Source organism: Octopus bimaculoides, chromosome 10 (genome assembly GCF_046866305.1).
Source record: "Octopus bimaculoides isolate indiv1 chromosome 10, ASM4686630v1, whole genome shotgun sequence".
Classification (NCBI taxonomy): Eukaryota; Metazoa; Mollusca; class Cephalopoda; order Octopoda; family Octopodidae; genus Octopus; species Octopus bimaculoides.
In genome coordinates this window covers 94,901,394-94,926,860 of record NC_142937.1, presented here as the reverse complement: position 1 = coordinate 94,926,860, position 25,467 = coordinate 94,901,394, and the positions used below count along the sequence as shown (strand labels likewise).

The 25,467-nt window shown below is 36.8% G+C and overlaps 2 protein-coding genes and 1 long non-coding RNA gene across 3 annotated transcripts in view; 1 reads left to right on the top strand and 2 right to left on the bottom strand.

Moving 5' to 3' along the window:
- Positions 1-3,260: 3,260 nt before the first annotated feature.
- LOC106877199 (uncharacterized) lies at positions 3,261-17,694 on the bottom strand. Its single transcript, XM_014926043.3, has 3 exons — positions 16,632-17,694; positions 4,761-4,850; positions 3,261-4,165 (listed from the first exon to the last, which is right to left on the bottom strand). Exons 1-3 carry the CDS (start codon positions 16,818-16,820, stop codon positions 3,896-3,898), a joined length of 549 nt encoding a protein of 182 aa, XP_014781529.1. The 5' UTR covers positions 16,821-17,694; the 3' UTR covers positions 3,261-3,895.
- On the bottom strand, positions 6,897-10,720 carry LOC149133955 (uncharacterized). Its single transcript, XR_016243506.1, has 2 exons — positions 8,154-10,720; positions 6,897-7,481 (listed from the first exon to the last, which is right to left on the bottom strand). It is a non-coding gene; the product is annotated as an uncharacterized LOC149133955 (long non-coding RNA).
- A 5,736-nt stretch (positions 17,695-23,430) lies between the features above and the next one.
- LOC106877200 (ubiquitin carboxyl-terminal hydrolase 46) overlaps positions 23,431-25,467 on the top strand; it is a 50,989-nt gene continuing 48,952 nt past the window's right edge. Inside the window, exon 1 of the mRNA XM_014926045.3 lies at positions 23,431-23,520. Coding sequence (XP_014781531.1) covers positions 23,518-23,520 — 3 coding nt within the window. The 5' untranslated portion in view covers positions 23,431-23,517. The remainder of the gene's footprint in view (positions 23,521-25,467) is intronic.

Genomic DNA, 25,467 nt, shown 5'->3' with positions numbered 1-25,467 from the left:
GGCCAGACGCTTTTTCGCAGAATATTGGGAAAATGAATGACACTGCTTGTATCACAGTGACACTCATTTACAATAACTATGTGATGTCAAGACAAGGAGACACACACACACACACACACACACACACACACACACATGCACATGCACACACACACACACATGCATACCCACACACATGCATACACACACACATGCATACACACACACACACACACACACACACACACACACACAATGGGATTCTTTCAGTTTCTGTCAACCAAAACCAAATCTATTCACAAGGTTTTGTTCAACCTGGTGCTGTAGTAGGAGACACTTTCCCAAGGTGCCATGCTGTTGGACTGAACCAAGAGCCATGTGGTTGGGAAGCAAACTTTTTAACCACACAGCTGTGCATGCCCTTATAGTATTTGAAAATTCCGTTGCTGTTCTTGTTGTTGATTCCTCGTGCAGCCCTACCCAAACACACCCCACCCAAATATTGCTGTTTGCCCAGTGTAAAAGTGATTTCAAGGGTTAAGGGGTCTGCCCCCTCCCTTCGTAATAACAAACAAATCCAGAGAAAGTGGTAAATCAATCAAAGCATTCCAATGGAGACATTTCTAAATAAAACAAACACAATATAGAGATAATGGTCTCCTAGCAACATGTGTGCTTACCAGGGCTGTTCAGTGGCTTTAGCCTGGGAAACACATCCAGTCACAAACTGGACTTGTTGTTGGTTGTTAGACAAATATTATTTCTAATGATTTGTAATTGTTTGCAATGAGTCACACATAAACATAAACAGTTGTGCAAACACTAGCACACAAATACATATATACATACATACACGAATACATATATACAGACATACATGAATACATTCATACATACATAGATGAACACACACTGACATACATATGTATGTACATACGTACATGCATATGCATGACATATATATGTATTCATACCTATCAGGGCTGGCTCAAAGTACAAGCAACACCAGCAGCCACCCGGGGTGCCATGTGCTGGGGGTAAAAAAGGAGGGCATGACAAAGAAAAGGAAATTTCCACAGCCGTCAGCTTGTACATGCCAAAGCTCAGCTTGCCCAGGGCACCAGCAACCCTAGGGCCAGCCCTGATACCTATATACATGCATAAGTGCATACATACATCATCATCATCATCATTTAACATCCATTGTCCATGCTGGCATGATTTGGACAGTTTGACCAGGGCTGGTAAGCTGGGAGGCTGCACCAGACTCCAGTCTGATTTGGCATGGTTTTCTACGGGTGCCATTTGCATGACACTGGTATCTGCCATGACCGCAATTTTGCTCAGTTTCATGGGTCTTCTTCCCAAGTATGACATAATGCCAAAGACCTCGGTCATTGCCTCCATGAAGCCTAACGAAAACATATATACCTACCGACCAACCAACTTACCTAAATACATACATACAAACATGCATTCATGCATATGTATATACATACACACATTTGTATATATGAACATGCATATGTACATACAAGCCTATATATATATATATATATATATATATATACATACCAGAGTAAGTACATAAATGTGAAACAAGGTGGGTAAAAATAGTACTCAAATACCAGAGGTAGAGTAATATGCTTTTTATTAAATCTGCAAAAACATTTCAAAAATATCACAAAAAACTGCTACTCAGAGTTTCACATTCCAGTTTGTCGGACAGCTTTGATTGTCTGATGAAGAGTAACACACACACAGTAATATATAGGATAACATACATACTGTAGCATATAGGATAATGCTGTGGGACATGGGTCAATGCATATATGATATAATTTATGGGATAATACACATATACACAATAGGATAACACATACACTGTGGTATATAGGATAACATATTCATAGTGGTCTATAGTAAAACACACACACGCATGCACACACATACACACATACACACACACATGCACACACACACACGTGCATGCACACACACACGCACACGCATGTACACACACACGCACACACACAGTGATGTATATGGTAACAATCTTGCAAACATCTTGATGTTTCAGCTTAATATCTTATGTGAACCTAATTTTTGAACTAGTTTTGCTATCCATGGAAACATTGAGTGTTTGTGTTCCTTAGTAACGAGAGAGAGAGAGAGAGAGAGAGAGAGAGAAAGAGAGAGAGAGAGAGAGAAAGTGAGAGAGACCGAGACAAAGAGAAAGAGAGAGAGACAGACAGACAGACAGACAGACAGACAAACAGGCAGGCAGGCTGACAAATAGAAAGAGAAACAGACAGGAGCAAGGAGGATGTGAGTTTTGTGAAAGAGATGGAACTCCCCACTTCAGGTTGTCTGGGAGAGAAAGTGTACATGGGTGTGTGTGTGTGCGTGCGTGTGTGTGTGTGTGCATGTGTGTGTATGTGTGCGTATGTGAGTGTGTGTGTTATTATTATTATTATTATATGTTTGGCTTTTGCTTTGTATTTGCACAAGTTGACTCCAAGTCTCACCCAGAGACCTTGGTGGCGAGCTGGCAGAATGGTTAGCACACCAGACAAAATGGTTGGTGACATTTTGTCTGTCTTTGTGTTCTGAGTTCAAATTGCAGCAATGTCAATTTTGCTTCTTTTTTTTGGGGGGGGGGCATTGATGAAATAAGTAGCAGTTGAGTACTGGGTCCGATGTAATTGACCGTATCCCCCACTCTCCAATCCACATTTCAGGCCTTGTGTCTATAGCAGAAAGGATTATTATTATTATTATTATTATTGTTATTGTTGTTGTTGTTGTTGTTGTTGTTGTTGTTGTTGTTATTGTTATTATTATTATTATTATTATTATTATTATTATTATTATTATTATTATTAAGGCTGCAAGATGGCGGAATTGTGAGTGGATTGGACAAAATGTTTGGTAGCAATTCTTTGAGATCTTTACATTCTGAGTTCAAATTCTGCTGCAACCAACTTTACCTTTCATTTTTTCAGGATCAACAAAATAAGTACCAGCTATATACAAGGGTAAAAGTAACAGATGTGCCCACTTCCTCTAAAATTGCTGGCAATGTGCCAAAATTTGAGACCATCATCATTATTATTATTGCTGTTGTTGTTGCTGGCACTGCAGTACGATCAAAGACTGGACTTTCAGATCTGTGTTTGCCATATTCTGAGTAATGATAACTGTGAAATCATTTTTCAATTAAGAAAACTATTTTAATGTCAGAACATGCAAATGAGAGAAGTCAACCAATCAAACGCAAATTAAATCTTTGAAAATTCTGATGGTTTATTTTAGTTAAAAACATAAACAATGATCCGTAAAATGTTATCAATGAACAATGAACAACTATTGTCAAAAAACAAATATAGTTTTTTTTCTCAATAAGTCATAAACAAATAGTAAACAAATACTTTTTGTTCTGTAGGAAAACATAGAATGAACAACTGTTGCCAATAAACATTGAACAATGTAAATAGTTATGTGAGTAATAAAAACTGGACATCACAACTCAGATAATGAAGAAGGAATGAAAAAATGTCAGTGAACAATATTATTGTGTAATGAAAATCTGTAAACAATATTATTGTGTGCTGAACATCTGTGAACAATTTGATGCCCGTTAAGGCATTGCCTGTCTTTTGTCCTTCCAAGGTCAATAAAATACATATTATTAGTGACGTAAGAAATGATTTAGTTGACTCTAATCCTCTCCTATCATTCTGTGATACATGTTGGAAATCTTTACCGACACACATACAAATGTTTATGAATTAACATCAAACAATGAACAACTATAATGAATGTTAAACAGTAAACAACTAACAATGAATGTTAAACAGTAAACAACTAACAATGAACAGGAAATAAACAAGAGATAAAATTCTTATGGTAAATATTAATCCGATTCTTCTTCCATGTCATGAACCACAACCACAGATTCATACGTATTACATCGATGACATTTCTCCAAAGACACAAACGAATGATTAGATTGATTTGATTCAACCAAACTGGACGGTCTTCGAGTTTCAGCCCATTGACCATTGGTCTCTTTAGAATCTGGAGTTATGTTAATGTTTTCAACCATGGTCACTCGTCTCTTAGATGAGTTTTGTCGTACTTTTGTCATCATGTTGTTAAGAATTTTTCTGGACTGTAGCTGAAACTGAAGAAAATATGTTACATATCAGATATACATATATCATCATCATCATCGTCATCATCATCATCATCATCATTTAATGTCCGTTTTCCATGCTGGCATGGGTTGGACAGTTTGACTGAAAACTGGTAAGCCGGGGAGCTGCACCAGGTTCCAATCTGATTTGGAATGGTTTCTATGGCTGGATGCCCTTCTTAATGCCAACCACTCCAAGAGTGTAGTGGGTGCATTTTATGTGCCACTGGTATGGTTGTCAGTTATGAAACACCGGCCCCAGCCACGGCTTGACGGGTCTTCTCAAGCACAGTGTATTACCTATCATTCAAAAGGTGTTTCTTATGTGCTACCAGCCTGGCTGCCAGTTATGCGACACTGGCATCAGCCTCGGCCACAATCTCGCTTGGCTTCATGGGTCTTCTCAAGCACAGTATATTACCAAAAGTCTCGGTCGCTTGTCACTGCCTCTGTGAGGCCCAAAGTTCATAATATGCAACATACAGGCTGTTATAATCAAGACATGATATCCTAAATCATTCTAAACATTCCCTTTCATTCGATATGGCTAACCAGACCTGGACATCAGCAAATGACAACATACCTCTGACACTCCTTTCTTTATGGATTTCCATCCTGTCCGTTTCTTTTTTCTTGAACTCTTCGGCTCTGACTCCTCTTGTGAGGTGGAATTCTGGAAAATATATATATGTATATATATATATATATATATATCATCATCATCATCATCATCATCATCATCATCATCATATATATATATATATATATATTTGTGTGTGTGTGTTTGTGTGTGTGTGTGTATAAAAGATGGGCTACAACAAATATTCTGCCCTATACCACAGATTTGCTTGTCAGTTGTTTGATCTTAACCAGTTGAGAAATGTCCCTTAGTGACTGATGATATGTGCATCTCTGATCATGAGCAGAAGTAGTGGGGGAGCATCATAGCCATGTCTTGAGAGGAATTCTTTGGGGTTTGGATAATTCACTTCTGGAAACTGTGTGTTTTGTTCAACATCCTTAAACAACCCTTATTCAGGGACCTTTTGAGCAGGATGGGCTACTCGACCTGAAGAAAATTCCAACTGGGCCCCCACCTGCAAGGTCATGCCCTGTTAATCTTGATATGAGATCATGATGTCATGCACATGGTTGTGATGTATGTGGTCACTTTCATTCTTTTGTTGTCATGCTATCACTATTAATATATATATATATATATATATATATATATACACACACACACGTGCATTGATGTTTGTGTGTATGTTTGTATGTATTATGTATGTATGCTTGTGGGTAGGTATGTATTTTTCACATTTATTTTCTTTTGATGTCTCACCAATGTGAAAAAAAAAAAGAAAAAGTTTCTACCCCAGAATCAATGCTCTTCCATTAGAATCTATTGTCAACATGAATGGGGTATGCATTATGCATGGACGCATGCATACATCATCATCGTCGTTTAACGTCTGCTTTCCATGCTAGCATGGGTTGGACGATTTGACTGAGGACTGGTGAAACCGGATGGCAACGTGCACATGTAAATAGAAATGAATGCTTGCCTGCAACCATGTACACACACACACACGCACACACACACACACATATAAATCATAATATACAGTATTATAGATCTGTTATAGCTGATCTTAATAAATGGCTTCACACTGTGTGAAAGCACTTGGTAAGATCAGCTGAAATGGATCAATAATACTGGATACTTTGATTAACATACTCACTCTTTCGATAAATATATAAGTGCCTATTCTTTCTGACGTATGGATTTTAAACAACTTTGCATACATGCATACATACATACATATATATCATCATCATCATCATCATCATCATCATCATCACCAACATTTAATGTCTGCTTTTCATGCTGGCATGGGTTGGCTAGTTTGACAGGGGTTGGTTCAGCAGAAGACTGCATCAAGCTTCACTCACTCCATGGAGTGGACTGAGTGCTTTTTACATGGCACCAGCATGGGCAAAGTCAGTTTTGCCATGGTTTTTACAGTTGGATGCCCTTCCAAATGCCAACCACTTCACAGTGTGGACTCAATGCTTTTTATGTGGCACCAGCACTGGCAGGGTCACCAAGTAAGTTGCAAGACAAAGAACCTTTGAGAGGTGAGTTTGGGACATTGGAGGAGGGGGGGATCTTGTGCCAGATGATGAAAGGTTAGAGTGCGACAGGGAGACAGAAACAGGTGTCTTGCTGTAGAGGAGATACATTGGAGAAAAAGAGAGAGAGGAGGGGGTGAGAAAGAGTGATCAAGATTGAGGTCAGTAAGAGAGTGGGAGAGCACAAGAGAAAGAGGGAGAGTGGGAGAGAGAGCAAGAGAAAGAGGGAGAGTGGGAGAGAGCAAGAGTGAGAGAGAGCAGGAGAGAGATGATGGTGAAGTGCCAGGGCATGCTCACAAGGATTGGGGATCAGAATATAAATGGAACGGTAGAGGAGAGCCAGGGAGAGATCAGTGGTGGCAAAGTGGAAGGGCATGCTATATATATATATATATATATATATATATATATATCATCATCATCATCATCATTTAACATCTGTTGTCCATGCTGGCATGGGTTGGACAGTTTGACTGGACTGGCACACTGGAAGGCTGCACCAGACTCCAGTCTGATTTGGCACACACACGCACACACACACACATAATACAAAGAAATATAAAATAAAGAAAATGGAGAGTTTGAACACAGCAAAATCAATTTATTTATATAATAGTCAATATCATAACGCCTGCGTGCATTTCAATATCTACCTTCATTCACATTTTACAATTAAAAATTGTATTATGAATTTAGAAGGTAAAAATCTCGTCAGGGCAAAAATTGACATATCAGTTTTACATCCTAATAGATGTCCACTACAGACTGTAGTGAACACTCCATCTATTTGGATGTAAAATGAAGTGTTTTTGTCAATGTTATTCCAATTTCGATTATTATTGTTTCTTTTCTTTCGTGGTCAAATGTTGTAATATCAGGTTTATTGCTTTCTTTATAGTTTCGTGTTATTACTCAGCTATCTACTAAAATCTTTTCACTTGTTACCTTTTCTATTTGCACGTTTCTGATTTCCTGTTGTTTTTTTTTTATATGTTCTATTGCTGTAGAAGGTTCACAAAGATTATCTTGGTTATCTCATTGAGTCTCTCTTTATATTTCATGTGTGCCATTTTCCCACATTGTATTGCCACATGTTCCATGTTTCCTTTGTTTTCTACAATATCTACATGCCTTTTTTTCTTCCATAATTGTTGTTTCTGTCTTGTAGATACTGAAAAATATTTTATCCATCATTAAATATTTGCTTTGATTATATAAATCTCAATGAATCTCTTTCTGGTACTGCTTCCTCCTCATTCAGGTGTTTAAAAAATTCACCATGCATTTCTTTGTGTGTTTGTTCGTTAATTATTTTTTCTCCTTTGTATTTTTTGTATTCATTGACATTATTGATATTATTTTTTATGCATTCTTTTTTTATTTCCATAATATCGTAACCCTTATAATAATAATAATAATAATAATAATAATAATAATAATAATAATAATGATGATGATGATGATGATGATGATGATGATGATGATGATGATGATGATGATGATGATGATGATGATGATGATGATGATGATGATGATGATAATGATTTCACCTATGGTGAAATTTACTATAGTGGAGTACACCATGGTGGAATTTACCTATAGTGAAATTTATCTAGTGGAACTTTCCGTGGTGGAATTTACCAGTCACCCTGGATAACTGTATGTTTATATATATATATGTGCAGTTGTGTGTGTGTGTGCATTTGTGTGTGCATTTGTGTGTGTGTGTGTGAATGTATATGCATGCACGTGTGCATGTGTGTTGTGCCTGTACATTAGTAAAATAACAAACAACAACAATAACAACAACAACAACAACAACAACAGCATCTTAGAATGTTACCTTTGTTCCATAAAACATAGCACCGAGGTAATCTTGTCTTCCCAGAAAAATGAAATATTTCCTGGCTGAAAGCAATGGAAGGACCGTTTTCTACAGCCAGGTCTTGAATCTTACTACCAAGAGAGATATTAAACTTCTTGAAATTTATCTTGATGCTTATTTGTAGATAAATCCTCTTCGGAAGTATTTCACTGTTGATGGAAGATGGACACGACAAGACTGAATGGTGTCACAACTTCTCAGGGAATGAATATTTCACAGGGAAATGATACATTTCACTTCTCTTAAGACATTTATATCATTATAGAATCCCATCAACCTCTCTCACTCTGTCTTCTTCCCTTTCCTGATAAGTCTCCTTTTATATTTCTCTCTCACCCTCTCTCCCTCTCTTCACACTGCTTCCTCTTCCTCTCTCCCCCCTCTCTCTCTCTATATATATATGTGTATATATTTAAGTTTCCTTTCTGTGTCTATGCATTTTTCATTACCTCCAACACTGTTATAAAACACTCGCACACATCCTGCTCAATCATGCATGCTTGTGCTGGATATACAAACTTCAATGTGTCCATTCTAGCAACCGATAAAATTGCTTTGACAACACACTGGATCAGCTTGACACAGAGACACACTTCTACACACACCTGATATGCAGCAACAGACACACAAACATACACACTTACCCATCGACCTACATTACACACCTACCAGCCTACATTAAATACATACATAGATACATACATACATCATCATCATCATTTAATACCTACAGTCCTTGCTGGTATAGGCTGAATGGTTTGATAGGATCTGACTAACATGAGTGAGAGTGCTTGACAGGATCTGAGAGTAACATCAAACCTTTTCCAATTTTCTCTCCCTGTTTATTTCTGAGTTCCTTTCTGTTGAAGAGCGTAGGCTCGAAACGTAAAACACTTTCTCACTCCCCAAGCATTAAACTGATACATCTGTTTGTTGTTTACATACATACATACATACATACATACATACATACATACATACATATATGTTGAACCGTTAATCCCTACATATTTTTTTCTCTCTCCATTTTTTCCTCTCAATCCTTTCTATCAAAGAGCCTAGGCTCAAAACATCAAAGACTTTTCCATTTTCCCCAGGTGTTAAACTAACACACCTGCTCATTCCTTCACCTATCTTCATCTTTTGTTTTCTGTAAATTTGAGAACAATTTCTCTCAAATGGTGGTACTACAAAAGCGCATCTGGGACACTCTGTAAAGTGGTAGATATTAGAAAGGGCATCTAACTATAAAAGCCAAGCTGAAGACTCAGCGTCAAACAATGGAAACAGGTGAAGAGGAAATTTTTTTCCAAAAAACATTGATATCAATCTTCAGGAAAATAAGAAAGATGGCACAAATGGAGATCAAACAGATAAACAGACAAAATTCTGTACCTCTGGTGCCACAGAATCCCCCCACCCCCACCCCACCCAGGAGTTAGAAAGATACAAATATAACTATATTCAGAATATAAACAGCACACAAAAGATAAATTACTTGTAAAATTAAAATTAAGACATCATACCTAACTTTTAAAAAAATGTTTCAAAAAATACCTACTGGTGCCTTCAGTTACACTTAAATGCAATTTAAGAAATGATTAAGTGAACACACTCATGGTGTTTCCAAACTAAACCTGTAGCTATATCTGTGGAGATCTTCACTCTGTGTCCATTGCTAAAATGTCTTGAAAGTCGACGATTCTCTGTTCCCATTACCCTCACATTTACCCTCTTGTGCCTTGAGGTGTATATCCAGACACCTCATCGACACCATCTTCTTTGCTTCTTTTCCAGCTGGAGCAGCCATCTCTCTCTCTCCTTTAATACACCTGTTCCTATTCCTTGCTCTCCCATTCCTCTCGCTTTTCAGGACCTTCCTCAATTCTATGCCTCACTCAATCAAAGAGTCTTGTCATGCAAGCTACTTGGTGACCCCACCAGAGTGAGTGCAATGAAAAAAAAGCACCTAGTATACTCTGTAAGCTGGTTGGCAATAGAAAGGGCATCCAAATGGAAAAAAAAAAAAAACCATGCAGAAACAGACATGAGAGCTAGATGTTCTCCTCTGACATGTTGGATCCTGTCAAACCATCCGACCCATGCCAGCATAGAATACAGACACTAAGTAATGGCAATGATGATGACAATGATGATGATGATGAGGATGATGATGAGGGGGATGATGACGATGATGATGATGAGGATGATCTGCCCATGACCAATTAGTACCAGAAATATTCTGAAATCAGTTTACTCAAGTAGAGTCCTAGAGATAAGAGAATCAATATTAGAGCTGGAACTGAACCTTGGAGTGACTGTGATAGAGATAAGGGTTAGGGTAAGGGTTTGACTCCCACTGAGATGCATCTGCCATCCACTTATAATTCCCATTAGCAACACTAATTAACCAATCTATTGATTAAACTAATCTATTGATTAAACTAATCTATTGATTATAACTGAACCAACAAGCAAAAGACTTCAACCGGAAATCTAAGAATGTCCAATATGGACTGACACAGCATAATCACCATTTTATATTAATACACACACACACACACATATATGTAATAATCCATAGGTAGAGGTGTATATTTACATACACACATGCTTAAGCAAGCATAGCAATATGCGTTCGTCTGCACTGATACACTTTTACAAGTATTTACATGTATATCAGAGCGACTGTGTTTTGTGTCAACCGGATAAAATGCATTTGAGTCACACCTGAGGCACACCTGAAGAACCTTACAGGATTATTTACCAAACCACAATTATGTGATTTAGTGTAATTACTGTGGATGTTGATGAAGCTCGATGAATACTAAACTATCAGAGACGGTTGACAACATACTATCACTTTATCGTACTGCTACTGCATAAATCTTTCTGGGAGATTTAGAAATATATTATTTCTATTTTTAAAGAATGGAGTTCAAATCCTAGGTCTTACTACACATACATACACACACACACACACACACACACACACACACATGTTAAAAAAGGGATATGCTGAGATACTTTATTGCCAATTTAACAGCTTTTTATTCTAACATCTTGTTTGATGCTATTTCAAATGTCTGCAAGACTGAATCCATGTCTGCTATCTTCAAAAGTTCTAAATTATTTCATTGTTTTGTATTAATCACACAATAAAACTTAACAAGTTCATTTCGTGGACAATTGTTGTGTTTTTCTCATTCTAATTTTCACACAAAAGCTACTTCTACTCACAGATCTGCCACACCATTATGTCAATCCTCTAAAATAAATTATTCCAGTCACTCTTTGCTGCTTTTAGTCTTCAATGGTAAATTGCCATTTTGCTAGATACTGAAACACCCAAATATCTTTGGTCTTCCACATGTCTATAATAATTCTTCAAGTTCTGGCCATTTGACAATTCCTCTACAGTTGCAAGTTCTCAGCTGCTCTGGTATTCTTCATGATCTTGCTATTTTTGTCAATTAGTGTTGGACCAAAATATCACACAGCTGCTCTGTTATCATGTTCTTATTCTCAAGCAACAACATTTAATGTTATAACAATGCATTTGTTGCTTTAAAGCCATGGCTCTGAACACTACAAAGTTCACCATTAATCAAAAATGTTCAAAGAATATTCTGCTTTTGAAAAGAGCAGTCGTATGAGTTTGAGGTTTGTTTGTAGTTCAGTGACGAGAATTGCCAACAGGATGTAAAACTCATATTTTTGGTTGCAATGTTTTGTGTTGTCTTAAATCTGCCACCAACACAATGGCTATTGTTTTATCAGCAGGTATTTGCAATGTGACTGACTGACAGCCAGAATTGTCAATGTTTCTTTAATCTCTGTCAGGTCAAACCTGGCAAAGTAATGAAGGGGGTGCAAATTTTGATTTTGCATCAGCTAAAAATTTTAGGGGGTGCGTTTGCATCTCCTGCACCCCATGTTCCCAAGCCTTTGCTAGCAAGTGACCAATGATGGGAAAGGGCACCACACCAGCACTCATTTCTAGATGAATAGGCTGAAGCAACATGGAACAAAGGGTTGCGATAGAGGACACAAAGTGTCACCCAGGCCAGAAAACAAACCCACACTTGTGATTAGGAGCCCAACACATTGACCACATTGTTTCATGCCTTGATATGATAATTAATACTTAATATTTTCTTAAACACCACATTTAACCCTATTGAGATACATATATTTATATACGTGTATATATAGATGCAAACATACATATGTGTGTGCATGCGTGTGTGTTTGTGTGTTTGCATGTTATTATTCTTCACTAAAATCTACCTGGCAAGGGGATACAGAGGGGCCAGTAGAACACTGCCTGACCTAGTATCCCGTAAGATTTGGTTTCTAGTTTAGACTCCTGTCATTAGCTTTCCTCCTCTGCTGTCCAAATTAGAGAAACTAAAGGCCTGCCCCTGCTACTGTTTCATTTGGTGACACCTGGCCTCCACCGTTAGGTGTGTCAACTCAAAAGAAATACAGATTTAATTAGATTTGATGTTGACGACAGATTATGATCTGGTTTCTTAATGAAGTGACAAGATCAGGTTACGCATAAACAACACTTGGCATTTGTAGACATGTCAGCGTATTCTTTTCTTGTTTGGTTGCCATTGTTTGGACTGCAACGATGCTGGGGCACCACCATCACAGGTTTTTAGCTGAGTGTTTTGGGAGCTAGCTCTCCTTCTTCTCTCCTCTTTTCTCTTCTTACACACACACACACACACACATTCACTCACTCTCTCTCTCTCTCTCTCTCTCTCTCTCTCTCTTTTGTTGTCTTACCTTTTCTATCAATATATATTATTTCGATGTATATATATATATATATATATATATATATATATATATATATATATATATATATATATATATATATATATATATATGTATGTATATATCACCATCATCATCATCATCATGGTGCAGAAGTGGCTGTGTGGTAAGTAGCTTGCTTACCAACCACAGTGTTCTGGGTTCAGTCCCACTGCTTGAGGCCATGAGCAAGTGTCTTCTACTATAGTCTTGGGCCAACCAAAACCTTGTGAGTGGATTTAGTAGACAGAAACTGAAAGAAGCCCATCATATATAGATAAATGAGAATGTGCAACTCTGAGTAACAGTTTTTTGTGATGTCTTTGCAGCTTTATTAATAAAGCATATTACTCTACCTTCGGTATTTGAGTACTGTTTTTTCCACCTTGTTTCGCATTTATGTGCTTACTCAGCTATATATATATATATATATATATATATATATATATATATATAACAATTAAAAGGGTAAAGGTTTATCAATTTATTAATTTATTAATAAATCAACAATTAATAATTTTTACCAACCCCTTCGGTATGTAAACATAGCTGCTATTTCTGAACTTCGGTATGTGGTGAAGCAAATGTATATATATATATATATATATATATATATATATATAGATATATAGTTAGATAGGCAGAGAGGTAGATAGATAGATAGATAGATAGATAGATAGATAGATAGATAGGTAGATAGGTAGGTAGGCAGATAGTTATACATGTATATATACACGTAGACATATTGTATGCTAGCAGGTGATCAAAATACATTTCATAGAAAACAGTTAACGAAACAATTTGTCTGTGCAGCAGCTGCTTGAATCAATAATTAATCAAATTGCTACAAACATTAGAATAACTTTGATAGGTTTTGGCCAGGCCATGTCTGACTTAGTAGCACCACCTGGCAATGATTATAATATCATATTTTGCAACCATGGTGTCATAAATAGCAGAATTTTATAAGAAACATACTGAAACCAATATTCAAAATTGGCATCAACGGGAGATGCATTTTATAGACTTGTCTAATAGGAAGAAAATATTTCAAAGGATTGGATCCAAAGACCTTGAACATTTTTGCCCTTAAAACAAGACGAACTCATTAGTTCTACTACAGAACCACATGATAAATAATTATGTCAGCTATTATGTAAACAGTAAACACAAATTAATTATTTGGTGGAACAGAATAGACCACCACCATCACCACCATCATCATTTAACATCTGCTGGATAGTTTGCTTGGACTCCTTTCCTAATCCCAGCTAATTTACAGGTCTACAAAGTGTATTTTTATGTGGCCCTGGGGTGTAACATTGAGGGAAGTGGCTTAATGCCAGGTGAGGAGAGGTTATATTATGATAGAGGGAGAGGAACAAGTGTCTTGCTGTAGTGGAGATACATGGGTGTGTGTGTGTGTATTTATATGTGTGTTTGTGTATTGGTATATTATGTATGTGAATGTATATGTGCATTTGAATAAACATGTATGTGTTAGGGAATTTGATTAAAACCATTTACTCTTTGACTCGTTTACACATTTCAGTCATTTGACTGTGGCCATGCTGGAGCACAGAAAGTTGAACAAATCAACCCCAGGACTTATTCCTTGTAAGCCTAGTACTTATTCTATCAGTCTTTTTTGACAAACTGCTAAGTTTCGGGGACATAAACCATACCAACATCAGTTGTCAAGCAATGGGAAGGGGGACAAACACAGACACAAAATACACACACACACACACATACACAACAGGCTTCTTTCAGTTTCTGTCTACCAAATCCACTCACAAGGCTTTGGTTGGTCCAAGGCTATAGTAGAAGACACTTGCCCAAGGTGCCACACAGTGGGATTGAACCCGGAACCATGTAGTTGGTAAGCAAGCTTCTTACCACACAGGTGCACCTGTGTCTATTTGTTTTATTTTGTTGTTGTTGTTTTTTGTTATTGTTTTTTCAGATTTAAAAATTTTGGTCAGATCTGTTTTGTGGCCTCACTCTCAGTCCCTGTGTTTCCTTGTTCTGTAACAATCACCTGGACACCCTTCGGATCACTCTCTTCTGACCCTCTTCTTCTCACTTTGACATTTTAATGCGACACAAAAGGATTAAATTTATTTGTGTGAAAAAAACACAACAAAGTTTATTTACTAAAGTAGATTTTTTTACATTAAAATGTAAAACTGTTATTCATTAAGTGTGCATTGTGTATGCGTGTGCATTGTGTATGCGTGTGCATTGTGTATGCGTGTGCATGGATGTTGTGTGAGTGAATGAGTGCGTGTGTATGTGTGTACATGTATTCATCATGCTAATGTTTACAATAGAGAAACTGTTTTTTGTAGACAGTAAGCATAAACACACACACACCCCACGCACACACACACACCAGCACACACACACATACGTCTATGTATGTACTGTTGCCTCACAACATGCAATTCGATGATGTATAAATTTTTTTATATAAAGAAAACCATATTAATAAAACATGACAATATAAACACTCTTCCTGTTACTAGCTTTCTAAGTTTTGAATATTTGTTTATGATGCATATATATATATATATATACACACACACAAGCAAAATAGGTAGTTTTTAAAATCTCTAGATGGGATATAAGTAGTAACAATACGAGACGGTAACATTTTTTTGTCACTAAAACATGGCTGTTCTATAAAGAACTACGTTACTACTTTTTAACCCCAGGAAAACGTCTTTTCCAGCTGCTCAACAACACACAAGCTGTGTCCAATATATTGTGAGTAATGGAGCGATTCACTAGCCTCTAGCTTGGCATGACCAGTAGACCATGGTCTCTGGGTCTTTATCCTTCATTGGTACTGGAAAAGACGTTTTCCTGGGGTTAAAACTAGCTGTTTTGCTTGTTATGAGATCAGTGGCTGTCTGCCATTTCTCTGTTTATATATTGGGAGTAGGGATGATTGACTGCCATCTCTAGCAGGCAGCTATCCAGTACCGATGAAGGGTAAAACCCAGAAACCATGGTCTGCTAGTCTTGCCAAGCTGGATGGGAGTTATTTGCTCTCTTACTCACAATATAGAGGACACAGGTTGTGTGTTGTTAACTCAGCTTGAAAAGACGCTTTTGTGGAATTAAAATGAAGTATAGAACAGCCATGTTATCATGACAAAAAAGTTATTACATACACACACACATATATATACACATACATATATACATGTGTGTGTGTGTGTATGTGGTGAATGAGTTGTTTGATGATGGAGATTCAGTTGTTTCATCTACCAAATTACCTGCTCCTGAATTAGGATATAAGTGGTTGGGTTTTCCACAGAAGACATGCATTATTAGCATAACTTTCAGGCAGAATCACTGTGGCAAGGTTGTACCTTTTAAATTACAGATGCAATTGCCCAGACAGGTTTCCTTGCAGTTTCCATTCACCCAATTTCATTCACAAGTTATAGGTCAACCTGAGGCTACAGAAAATGATATTAGACTGGGATGTCGTGGTTAGAAAGTAAACATGTTGACCATCCAGTTCTATTGTGATTACATATATACATATATATACATATACACATGCGGTGTGTAGATTTATAATGTAATGCCACCTACCATCTCGGTTTCCGTAGAAATCTCCATTTGTTCACTGGGACAGTCATTTTCTTTACGTTCCACTGAAAACAGATGATCCGTATGTCCATTCCTGTCTGCTGAGCCAACATCAGCAACAAGCTTGTCCTTTTTATGTTTAGATCGCTTCGAACTATTTGTTTGTCTTCCAGATAAAACAGTAGTAGCCATGGTAGGGGTTAGCTGAAGGATCCCTACAACCAGAAGGTGATGGTCTTGTTTCTTGCCTAAATAATCCTCACTGAATATGTGCAATGCCTTGAGTAAATCAGCTGGGATCAACCTACTCTGCCCTTGTTTAGAAGCAATTCAGTTAGGAAAATAAAGTGCAGAAAAGAAGTGAAAAGTGAAAGTTGACAAGTTGTTGGGTAACACTGTGCGATCAAGTCTTCATTCAGTTAATGAGAATGAATAATCAATTTGTTATAAATACAAACTTATTTACTGTCGAGAGTAATATAAGTGGTTGAAGTTAAGTTGGTCTTCAATCACTGACGCCATGTAAACCTTGGGGTCCACTTGATTACGACTGGAAACATTGTTAAAGACTGAATGACTGGAATGAAACTTTTCAATCCTTAAACATTGTGAGTGTGTTTAAGAAGTGGACTTGGTGGTTGTGTTCCTAAAGTTTATAACCAGCCTCTGTGTGTGTGTGTCTGTTTATGTGTTTATATATGTGCGCATGTACATAAGGGTGTGTGTATATGTACATTCATAAATACATAGATATGTGAATGATTTAATATATCTCATGATTCCAGTGTTTGTCAATGTTTATATATAATGTGTCAGAACAAGTGTGTGTGTGTGTGTGTGTGTGTGTGTATATATATATATATATATATATATATATATATATATATTGTATACACACATGTACATATATATCTGTATCTGTAAGTGTGTACATACACACACACACACACACACATTCAGTGTGTTCGTCTACGCCTGTTTACACAGACACACATACACGCGTGCACACACACGCAGACACACTCACACACCTGCACACACACACGCACAGCTCAAAGCCAGGCGACAATTAGAAACGCTGTCTAAACTGATAGTTTCCAAGACGACATTCACACTCACGAGCAAACACTTAAGGTGACACCTCTACCTGTGTGGGTGTGTGTGTGTGTGGGGGGGGGGGGGGGTAAGGCCTACCAATAATTGCGTCGTGATTCGCTCACCTCCAAATAACCAGGCACCACACGCTTCATGCTGCTCATCCACACCAATGTAGCAACACAGTTCCTCAGCAGTGAGGGTCATTATAATAACACTTATAAAGCCATCTTATACGTTGGCTTTCTGTTTTGTTGCTGGTTTTGTTTTGTTTTTTGTTATTTTAATTACTTATTACAGCAATTCATTATAACAATTTAATTACTTATTATAATATTTATTGTTCAATCATCAAACATAAATTCTTGTGATACAGAGGTAATATTTTTGAAATATCTTCCCAGCAGCAGGGTTTGTTCCATTACTTCTGCACTTCTTTATATAAGGAGCAGGAAATAATCAAAGCATTTATACACACATACATACACACACACACACGCATGCATGCGTGTGTGTGTGTATGTATGTATGTACGTGTGTATGCATGTATGTATGTATGTGTGTGTGTGTGTGTAGCTATCTATCTATTTATCTGTCTATCAATCTATTTATCTATGTATGTGTGTATAATTTCTCCTTCTCTCTCTCTCTCTCTATATATATATATATATATATAGAGAGAGAGAGAGAGAGAAAGAGAGAGAGACACACACACAAACACATACACACACATTTGCACATTTACACACACACACACAAAACGTTTATGATGCTAATCAGAGGCTTATGCAGATAAATCTTACATCAAAGGACTAAACAGGGAGAATGCGGAGAGGGAGTTTTTTTATTCTCTTCAAGAATTACGGAAGTAATTTTGTTTCGAATCAGAGATGAGGAGGAGGAGGAGAAAGAGAGAGAGAGAGAGAGAGTGAGAAATTATACACACAGACACACAGACACACACACCTCTACCAACCTGGAAAAACAGACTTTGAATGATGACAATGATGACGATGATGGTGATGATGATGATGCACACACTCACACACATCAGACACTGACGCAGACACACTCACGTATTACATTGACTTGTGTGTTTGTGTTTCTATGTGTAAGGCAAAAAACTAGAGACAACAACAAGACTGTTGCCCTCTGTGTATTTTAAAATCCTTTCTCTAACAGGCATAAAGGTCTGAAACTTTGCAGGAAGGGGCCAGTCAATTACACTGACCCCAAAAGGATGAAAGGCAAAGTTGACCTTGGCAGAGTTTGAACTCAGCACATAAAAGTGGTAAAATGGCGCTAAGCATTTTTCCCAGCTTGCTAAAAATTCTGCTACCTCACCCACCTTTGTGTATTTTAAAATAACAAAGCTATATATATGAAGATTATCACATTTCAGGTTTTTAACTAAAAATGTGAATCAGTGGTTAGTGTTGTGCTATTTTCCTGAAAATTCAAAAGTATCTTTTGCTTTCTTTTAAGATAAACAAGAGTGCTTATATTTATTACAGATCAATTAGTTCTTAACAGAACCAACTAGAATTGAAGCAGCTTCACCAGTCTGTGGCTGAAAGCCATAACTAAGTGCTATTAATGTCTAGGCATGCTAAAATGGTGAGCCAACAGAATTGTCAGGGCGCCAGGGTAAAAAATGCTTAGCGGCATTTAATATCGAATCGATTGTCAATAGATCACAATTTCAAGTTCTGTCCAGTTTTTGATAACTTCTGTCATTTTGACATAAATATCCGGATATTATTTTAAAACCAAGAAACTAAGTAATGTAAGACAGGGTAGCTGTCCTGACTTCACTCTAAAATATACAACCGACGATTCTGACAAAACACTGAATCACGACTCTCTTGTAACCAATAATCTACTTTCTATTCTCGTTGAGATTTTACTGCTTAACGTTCCAACACAGCAACACTGAACCATTATTTCTTCCATTCCTCGATGTAAGGGAGAGAATTCAAGCATTTACTATGAGCTAAGGAAGATAATTCTTATTTGGTAGATAACGCTATTTGGCTAAAAACTTTTGATATTCATGCATTTTGACTACTGAATATCTTTTGAAGAAATTACAGACAAAGGGAAGGAGTATAATGCTTTAAAAAGACCCACATGTCAATTAAATACCAATTACTTATCATTTAAACGGAAAAAAAAAGTAAAGATGATCTTAAATGGATTTGAACTTAGAATAAGGGGGTAGCATATCAAATAAACTAACACATTTAGTCCAGCATATTTCAGATCCAGACAGTTCAATAGTAATTTCTGATTTCAACAATAAGTTTCATTTTTTCTAAGCTCAAATAGTGAGATTTTTATTTTCATTTTACTAGAAATAGGAAGCTGTGATGTAAATATCCTTTCAAAAGACATTTCTTACATAAATGAATTGAAATAGCTTCAACCAGAAATTGAAACCCTGTCAAGGATTCAGCAAAGATTAAAATCTTTATAACCTTCTTTAATTCCTTTAGTTCTAATTTACTATATTTAGAGAATTTATTATATTTACAGATTTAAGCCTCTGTAGCTGTCCTAGAAGATAACCCACGGGGCAGGAATGGCTGTTTGATAAGCAGACATAATACAAGAAAACTTTCCAAAAAAAATCCGCTGAAATGTCTTAATTACTCACATTCTTAATTAATCACATTTGCCTTTTACATTTTACACAAGCCCTGAAGATATTGTTGTTGTTTGACCAATAAAAAACCGATTGTGTAGTTCTGTAGTTTGTGTTAAATGTTGTTTGCACACACCCTCTGCTCTAAATACCATCATCGTTAATAACACAGTAACAACATTTATTTTAATGAATACATTTCCTTGTCGCACAGTTGTTATACAATCTCATTCATGTGTTGGAGAAATCACTGCATAATCGTTTCGGTAAACAGGGAAAAGAATAGAGTGTTAAAATATTCAATAATTTGTTGTTTTCCATATGAAACGCAAACAGTGACATTCAAGGAAGGCAGAATTGGGGTCAGTTAACAGAAACGATTTCAATAGAAAGTAAAACGTGGATAATATGCAGTAAGCAGAAGAGAGTTATAAGGGTTGGAGAGGAGCGTTCTTCATAGAATGATTTACAGAGAAAATTATTTCCAGACTGTTGTAATAATAATAATGATAATGATAATAATAATAATAATAATAATAATAATAATAATAATAATAATAATAATAATAGTAATAATAATAATCCTTTCTACTATAGGCAAAGGCCTGAAATTTGGGGCAGAGGGGGACAGTCGATTACATCAACCCCAGTGCATAACTGGTTCTTATTTCATTGACCCCAAAAGGATGAAAGGTAAAGTTGAATTTGACAGAATTTGAACTCGGAATGAAAGGATGGACAAAACGCTGTTATGCATTTTGCCCAGCATGCTAACAATTTTGCCAGCTCACCACCTTAATAATAATAATAATAATAATAATAATAATAATAATAATAATAGTAATAATGATGATGATGATGATGATGATAATAACACTTTCTACAATAAGTACAAACCTGAAGGGGAGGAGGCTAGTTGATTACATCAACCTCAGTGTTCAATTGGGTATTTATTTAATTGACCCCGAAAGGATGAAAGGCAAAGTCGACCTCAGCAGAATTTGAACTCAGAACATAAAGACAGACGAAATACTGTTGGGTTTGTTTGTCTTGAGTGCAAAGGATGCTGCCAGTTCAGTGTCATTAATAATAACCCTTGCTTAAGGGCAACGAGTTGACAGAGTCGTTAGGATGCCGGGTGAAATGCTTAGCGGTATTTCGTCTGTCTTTACGTTCTGAGTTCAAATTCTGCTGAGGTCGACTTTGCCTTTCATCTTTTCGGGGTCGATAAAATAAGTACCAGTTATGCACTGGAGTCGATGTAATTGACTTAATCCCTTTGTCTGTCCTTGGTTGTCCCCTCTATGTTTTGCCTCTTGTGGCCAATAAAGGCATAAATAATACCCCTTCTACAAGACCTAAAATTTGGGGGAGGGGGACAAGTCATAAGTCATTTACATCAACCCCAGAACATATCTGGTACTTATTCTGTCAACATCTTACCCAAAAGCTGAAAAACAAAATCAGCCTTAGATAAGTTTTGAATTCAGAACACAAAACTTCGGATGAAATGCTGCTGAGCAATTTTGTCTGATGCAGTGACAACTCTGCTTCCTAATGACAATGCTTTCTGTCATTGGCATAAGGATGGGGGGGGGGTAGTCGATTACATTGACCCCTCGTCCTCCACTTACCCAGTGCTTGACTGAGACTTAATTTTATTGACCCCCAAAACAACGAAAACATAGATGACCTCAACAGCATTTGAACTCAGAACATCAAGAGCCACAGGAAATGCCACTGTGTTTTTAGTTTGGTATGTTAATGGTTCTTGCAGCTTGCAACCTTAACAACAACAACGATGATGATGATGATGATGATAAAGTACCCGGCAATGGCTCTCATGGTTCCTGATCTTAACTGACTGGAAGTGTTATCATGTACATTGCTTGGTCTTGGTATAAAAGATGGGCTACAGCAAATATTCTGCTCAATACCACAGATTTGCTTGTCACTTGTTTGACCTTAACCAGTTGAGCATGTCCTATGATAATAATAATGAATTCAAATTTTGTCACAAGGGCAGCTTGGGGGAGATGGTGATGCGTTGATTACATCAACCCAGTGTTCAACTGGTACTCTCTCTCTCTCTCCCTATATATTCGCTCTCCATTTTTTCCTCTTTCTGTCAAAGAGCTGGCTACTACAAGAACTCAATGGCAAGAAATTTCGAAATAAAACTGAATATACACAGATACAAACACACACACTTTTGGATCAGCCCAAGAAGACAAGTGTGCCACGCTATAAGACTGAACCCAGAACCATGTGGTTGGGAAGCAAGCTTCTTACCACAGCCTTTACTTCGCTGGAATTGTTTCAAGCCAAGTTTACTTTCATATTACATCGATACAACATGAGTATAGTGTTAGATAAATTTTATTTATTTCGTAGTGTGAACTAACACTCACACGTATGTGTGTGTTTATATATATATATATTCATGCCAACACACGAAAATCTCGGACCTTGAGCCACTCTGTTACTTCTGCTAAATATTAATACACACACCCACATAAATAAGTAACAAGGATACCTCCTTGTTACTAATTTACATTCTGTTCACCTAACTTGGAGCTGTGCGGACTATACCGAACTGGCAAGGTGCCTCAATTTAAGTACCTAATTCAACTGAATCTTAATTAGATACACAATACTAATAGGACATTACAAGTCTCGCATTTCTTTCTGCTTCATTTTTCTCAATATGCATTTTGGAACCTAAAAGTTAACAAATTCACTTAAGAGAAGCAATATTTAGCGATGTTGTCATGTCTATCACACAGAATCACCTCGATCGTCATCACCACCACCATCACAAGGACTGTGAGCGTTTTTACATCGCCACCGCCACCACCACCACCACCACCACCACCACTATTATCATAAGAACCGTTAGTGTTTACACCTCCCGCCATCACCACCATCAACACTGAACGCATTCACCGCCACCGTCTTCGCCACTGCACTATTATTAGATGAATGACGTACAGGGAGCGCTACCTGTCGAGTAATTAGAGAATGTTTTTGTGGACAAGGGCGAATAACTGTCTCCTTTCTCCTCCCCTTCATCTGTAGCACCGTGGAGTTGAAACATGGCTGTGTTCTGATGCTAATGATAGGACTTTCTATAGCATCCACCAAGAAAATATGGTAAAGTGGAACAGTTTTTCAGTTTTCTATCCTAATTCTTTGTCACGTCATAGTTTACGATTCCATGTATTCTGCACCAATGTCCGGTGGTGTGTCTGTTTATTGTGGCAGGTGAAGCTCCATGACGTCCAATCTGTCCCTTCCATTTCATAATAATAGCAGACGTCTGTTGTTTTATTCCCCCCCAAAACACAACTTTAAACTGCCTCACCTCATCGCACATTTGTTTATGTTGTCGATATTCATCCTACATTCATTGAGAAACATACTGCGCTCGGTGTTTACTGTTGGACTCCGATGGCAACTCATTCATCACCGACATCCTACAGTCACAACATCACACACACACACACATATATATAGACACACACGCACACACTTATGTAAACACATTTACATATAGCCACTCAGAATCACACCACAGTGTATCTATCTATCTACCTTATATATATGTGTGTGTGTGTGATGTTGGGGCATAGAGAGGTGTTTTTGCTTTTTGTTGCTCTTCATTATAATTGCTTTCATAACAATTTGAAAGAGCAGAATAAATTGTCATCTATCAAATAAACACACATACAGATAGATATATCCACACAACTACTTTACATATTCATACAAACATATATATATATACATACATTATATATATATATATATATATATATATATATAATGTATGTATGTATATATATATATACACACACACATACACTATTTCACTGATGGAATTCAATTCTACAACGTAGCGCCAACCATTTTCTTTCTACGATTTTGATTTTAAAATCTTTTTTCGCTTAATGTATGTTTTTTCTTTTATATATAAATATATATACGGAGAGAAATTGTCTTTTTAATGCGATATCCGAGTTAAGAGCTCTTTCATTCTTCGTGCATTATTTAGAAGTTTCTTCTTAAATCTCCCCCTCACAATGAATATATATACATATGTATGTATGTATTTATAAACACTGGTATATTATACACAGACGCACACGCACACACACATGCACTCACATATGTATATGTTTTTGCGAAAACCTTGATTGTAACACTTGCTTTTTCTGGATCATACAGATATTTATCAATAAATGTACACGTTCCATATACCTGATGAATATGGTAACCTAGCACGGCTCATTAATCTGTCTTCTTAAATTATTACAATTTTCCGCCAAATTGATGGAATAAATAAACGTTGAACATCGATAAATTGTTGGTTAAACTATCGATTGACAATAACGACTGGAACAGAGAGAAGTGGGGTTTTTTTCTTTCCATGATTGTAGTTATACTAAGGGGTCCGTTATCAACAGCTTGTTTATTTGTAATAATAATTAAAACACTTTAGACTTTATTAAAGTACAAATGATAAGACGAGAAACTATTCAATATCAGAGTCTCATTCTATGTCCAACGACCAGTGGGAGCAGTGAAGGTAATCGTATAGGAATCCTATCCAACTTTGGTCAAGAACAAAAGTAGAAACGTTGTAAATGTTACGGTTGGTTGATGTCAATTTCATACACAATGTTATATTTGTCAATGAAAAACGAAAAATCACTCCAATAATGGGAAATATGGTTATGAAGTTATTTAATTACTTGGTCGATAAATATCTTTTTTAAAGCAAGTCACATGTTTGTAAACTATTTGAAGAGCCATTTGAAAAACCAAAGTAATTTGGCTAAAGTCAGGACTCTCGAACAAGCCGACTGTTCTAGACACACGAAGTAGATTTATTTGCGATTTTTTTGGCTTGGTCTGAAGTTGTTAGCATCCGGTACGAAATTTCTGAAAATCAAGAAAAAAATTCATGATAGGAGTTAAGAAGTTTACCTCCCAACCACTTGATCTGGAGTTCAGTCCTAGTTAATGGCACCTTGAGCAAGTATCTTCTACTATAGCCTCAGGCTGACCAAAGCCTTGTGAGTGGGTTTGGTAAACAGA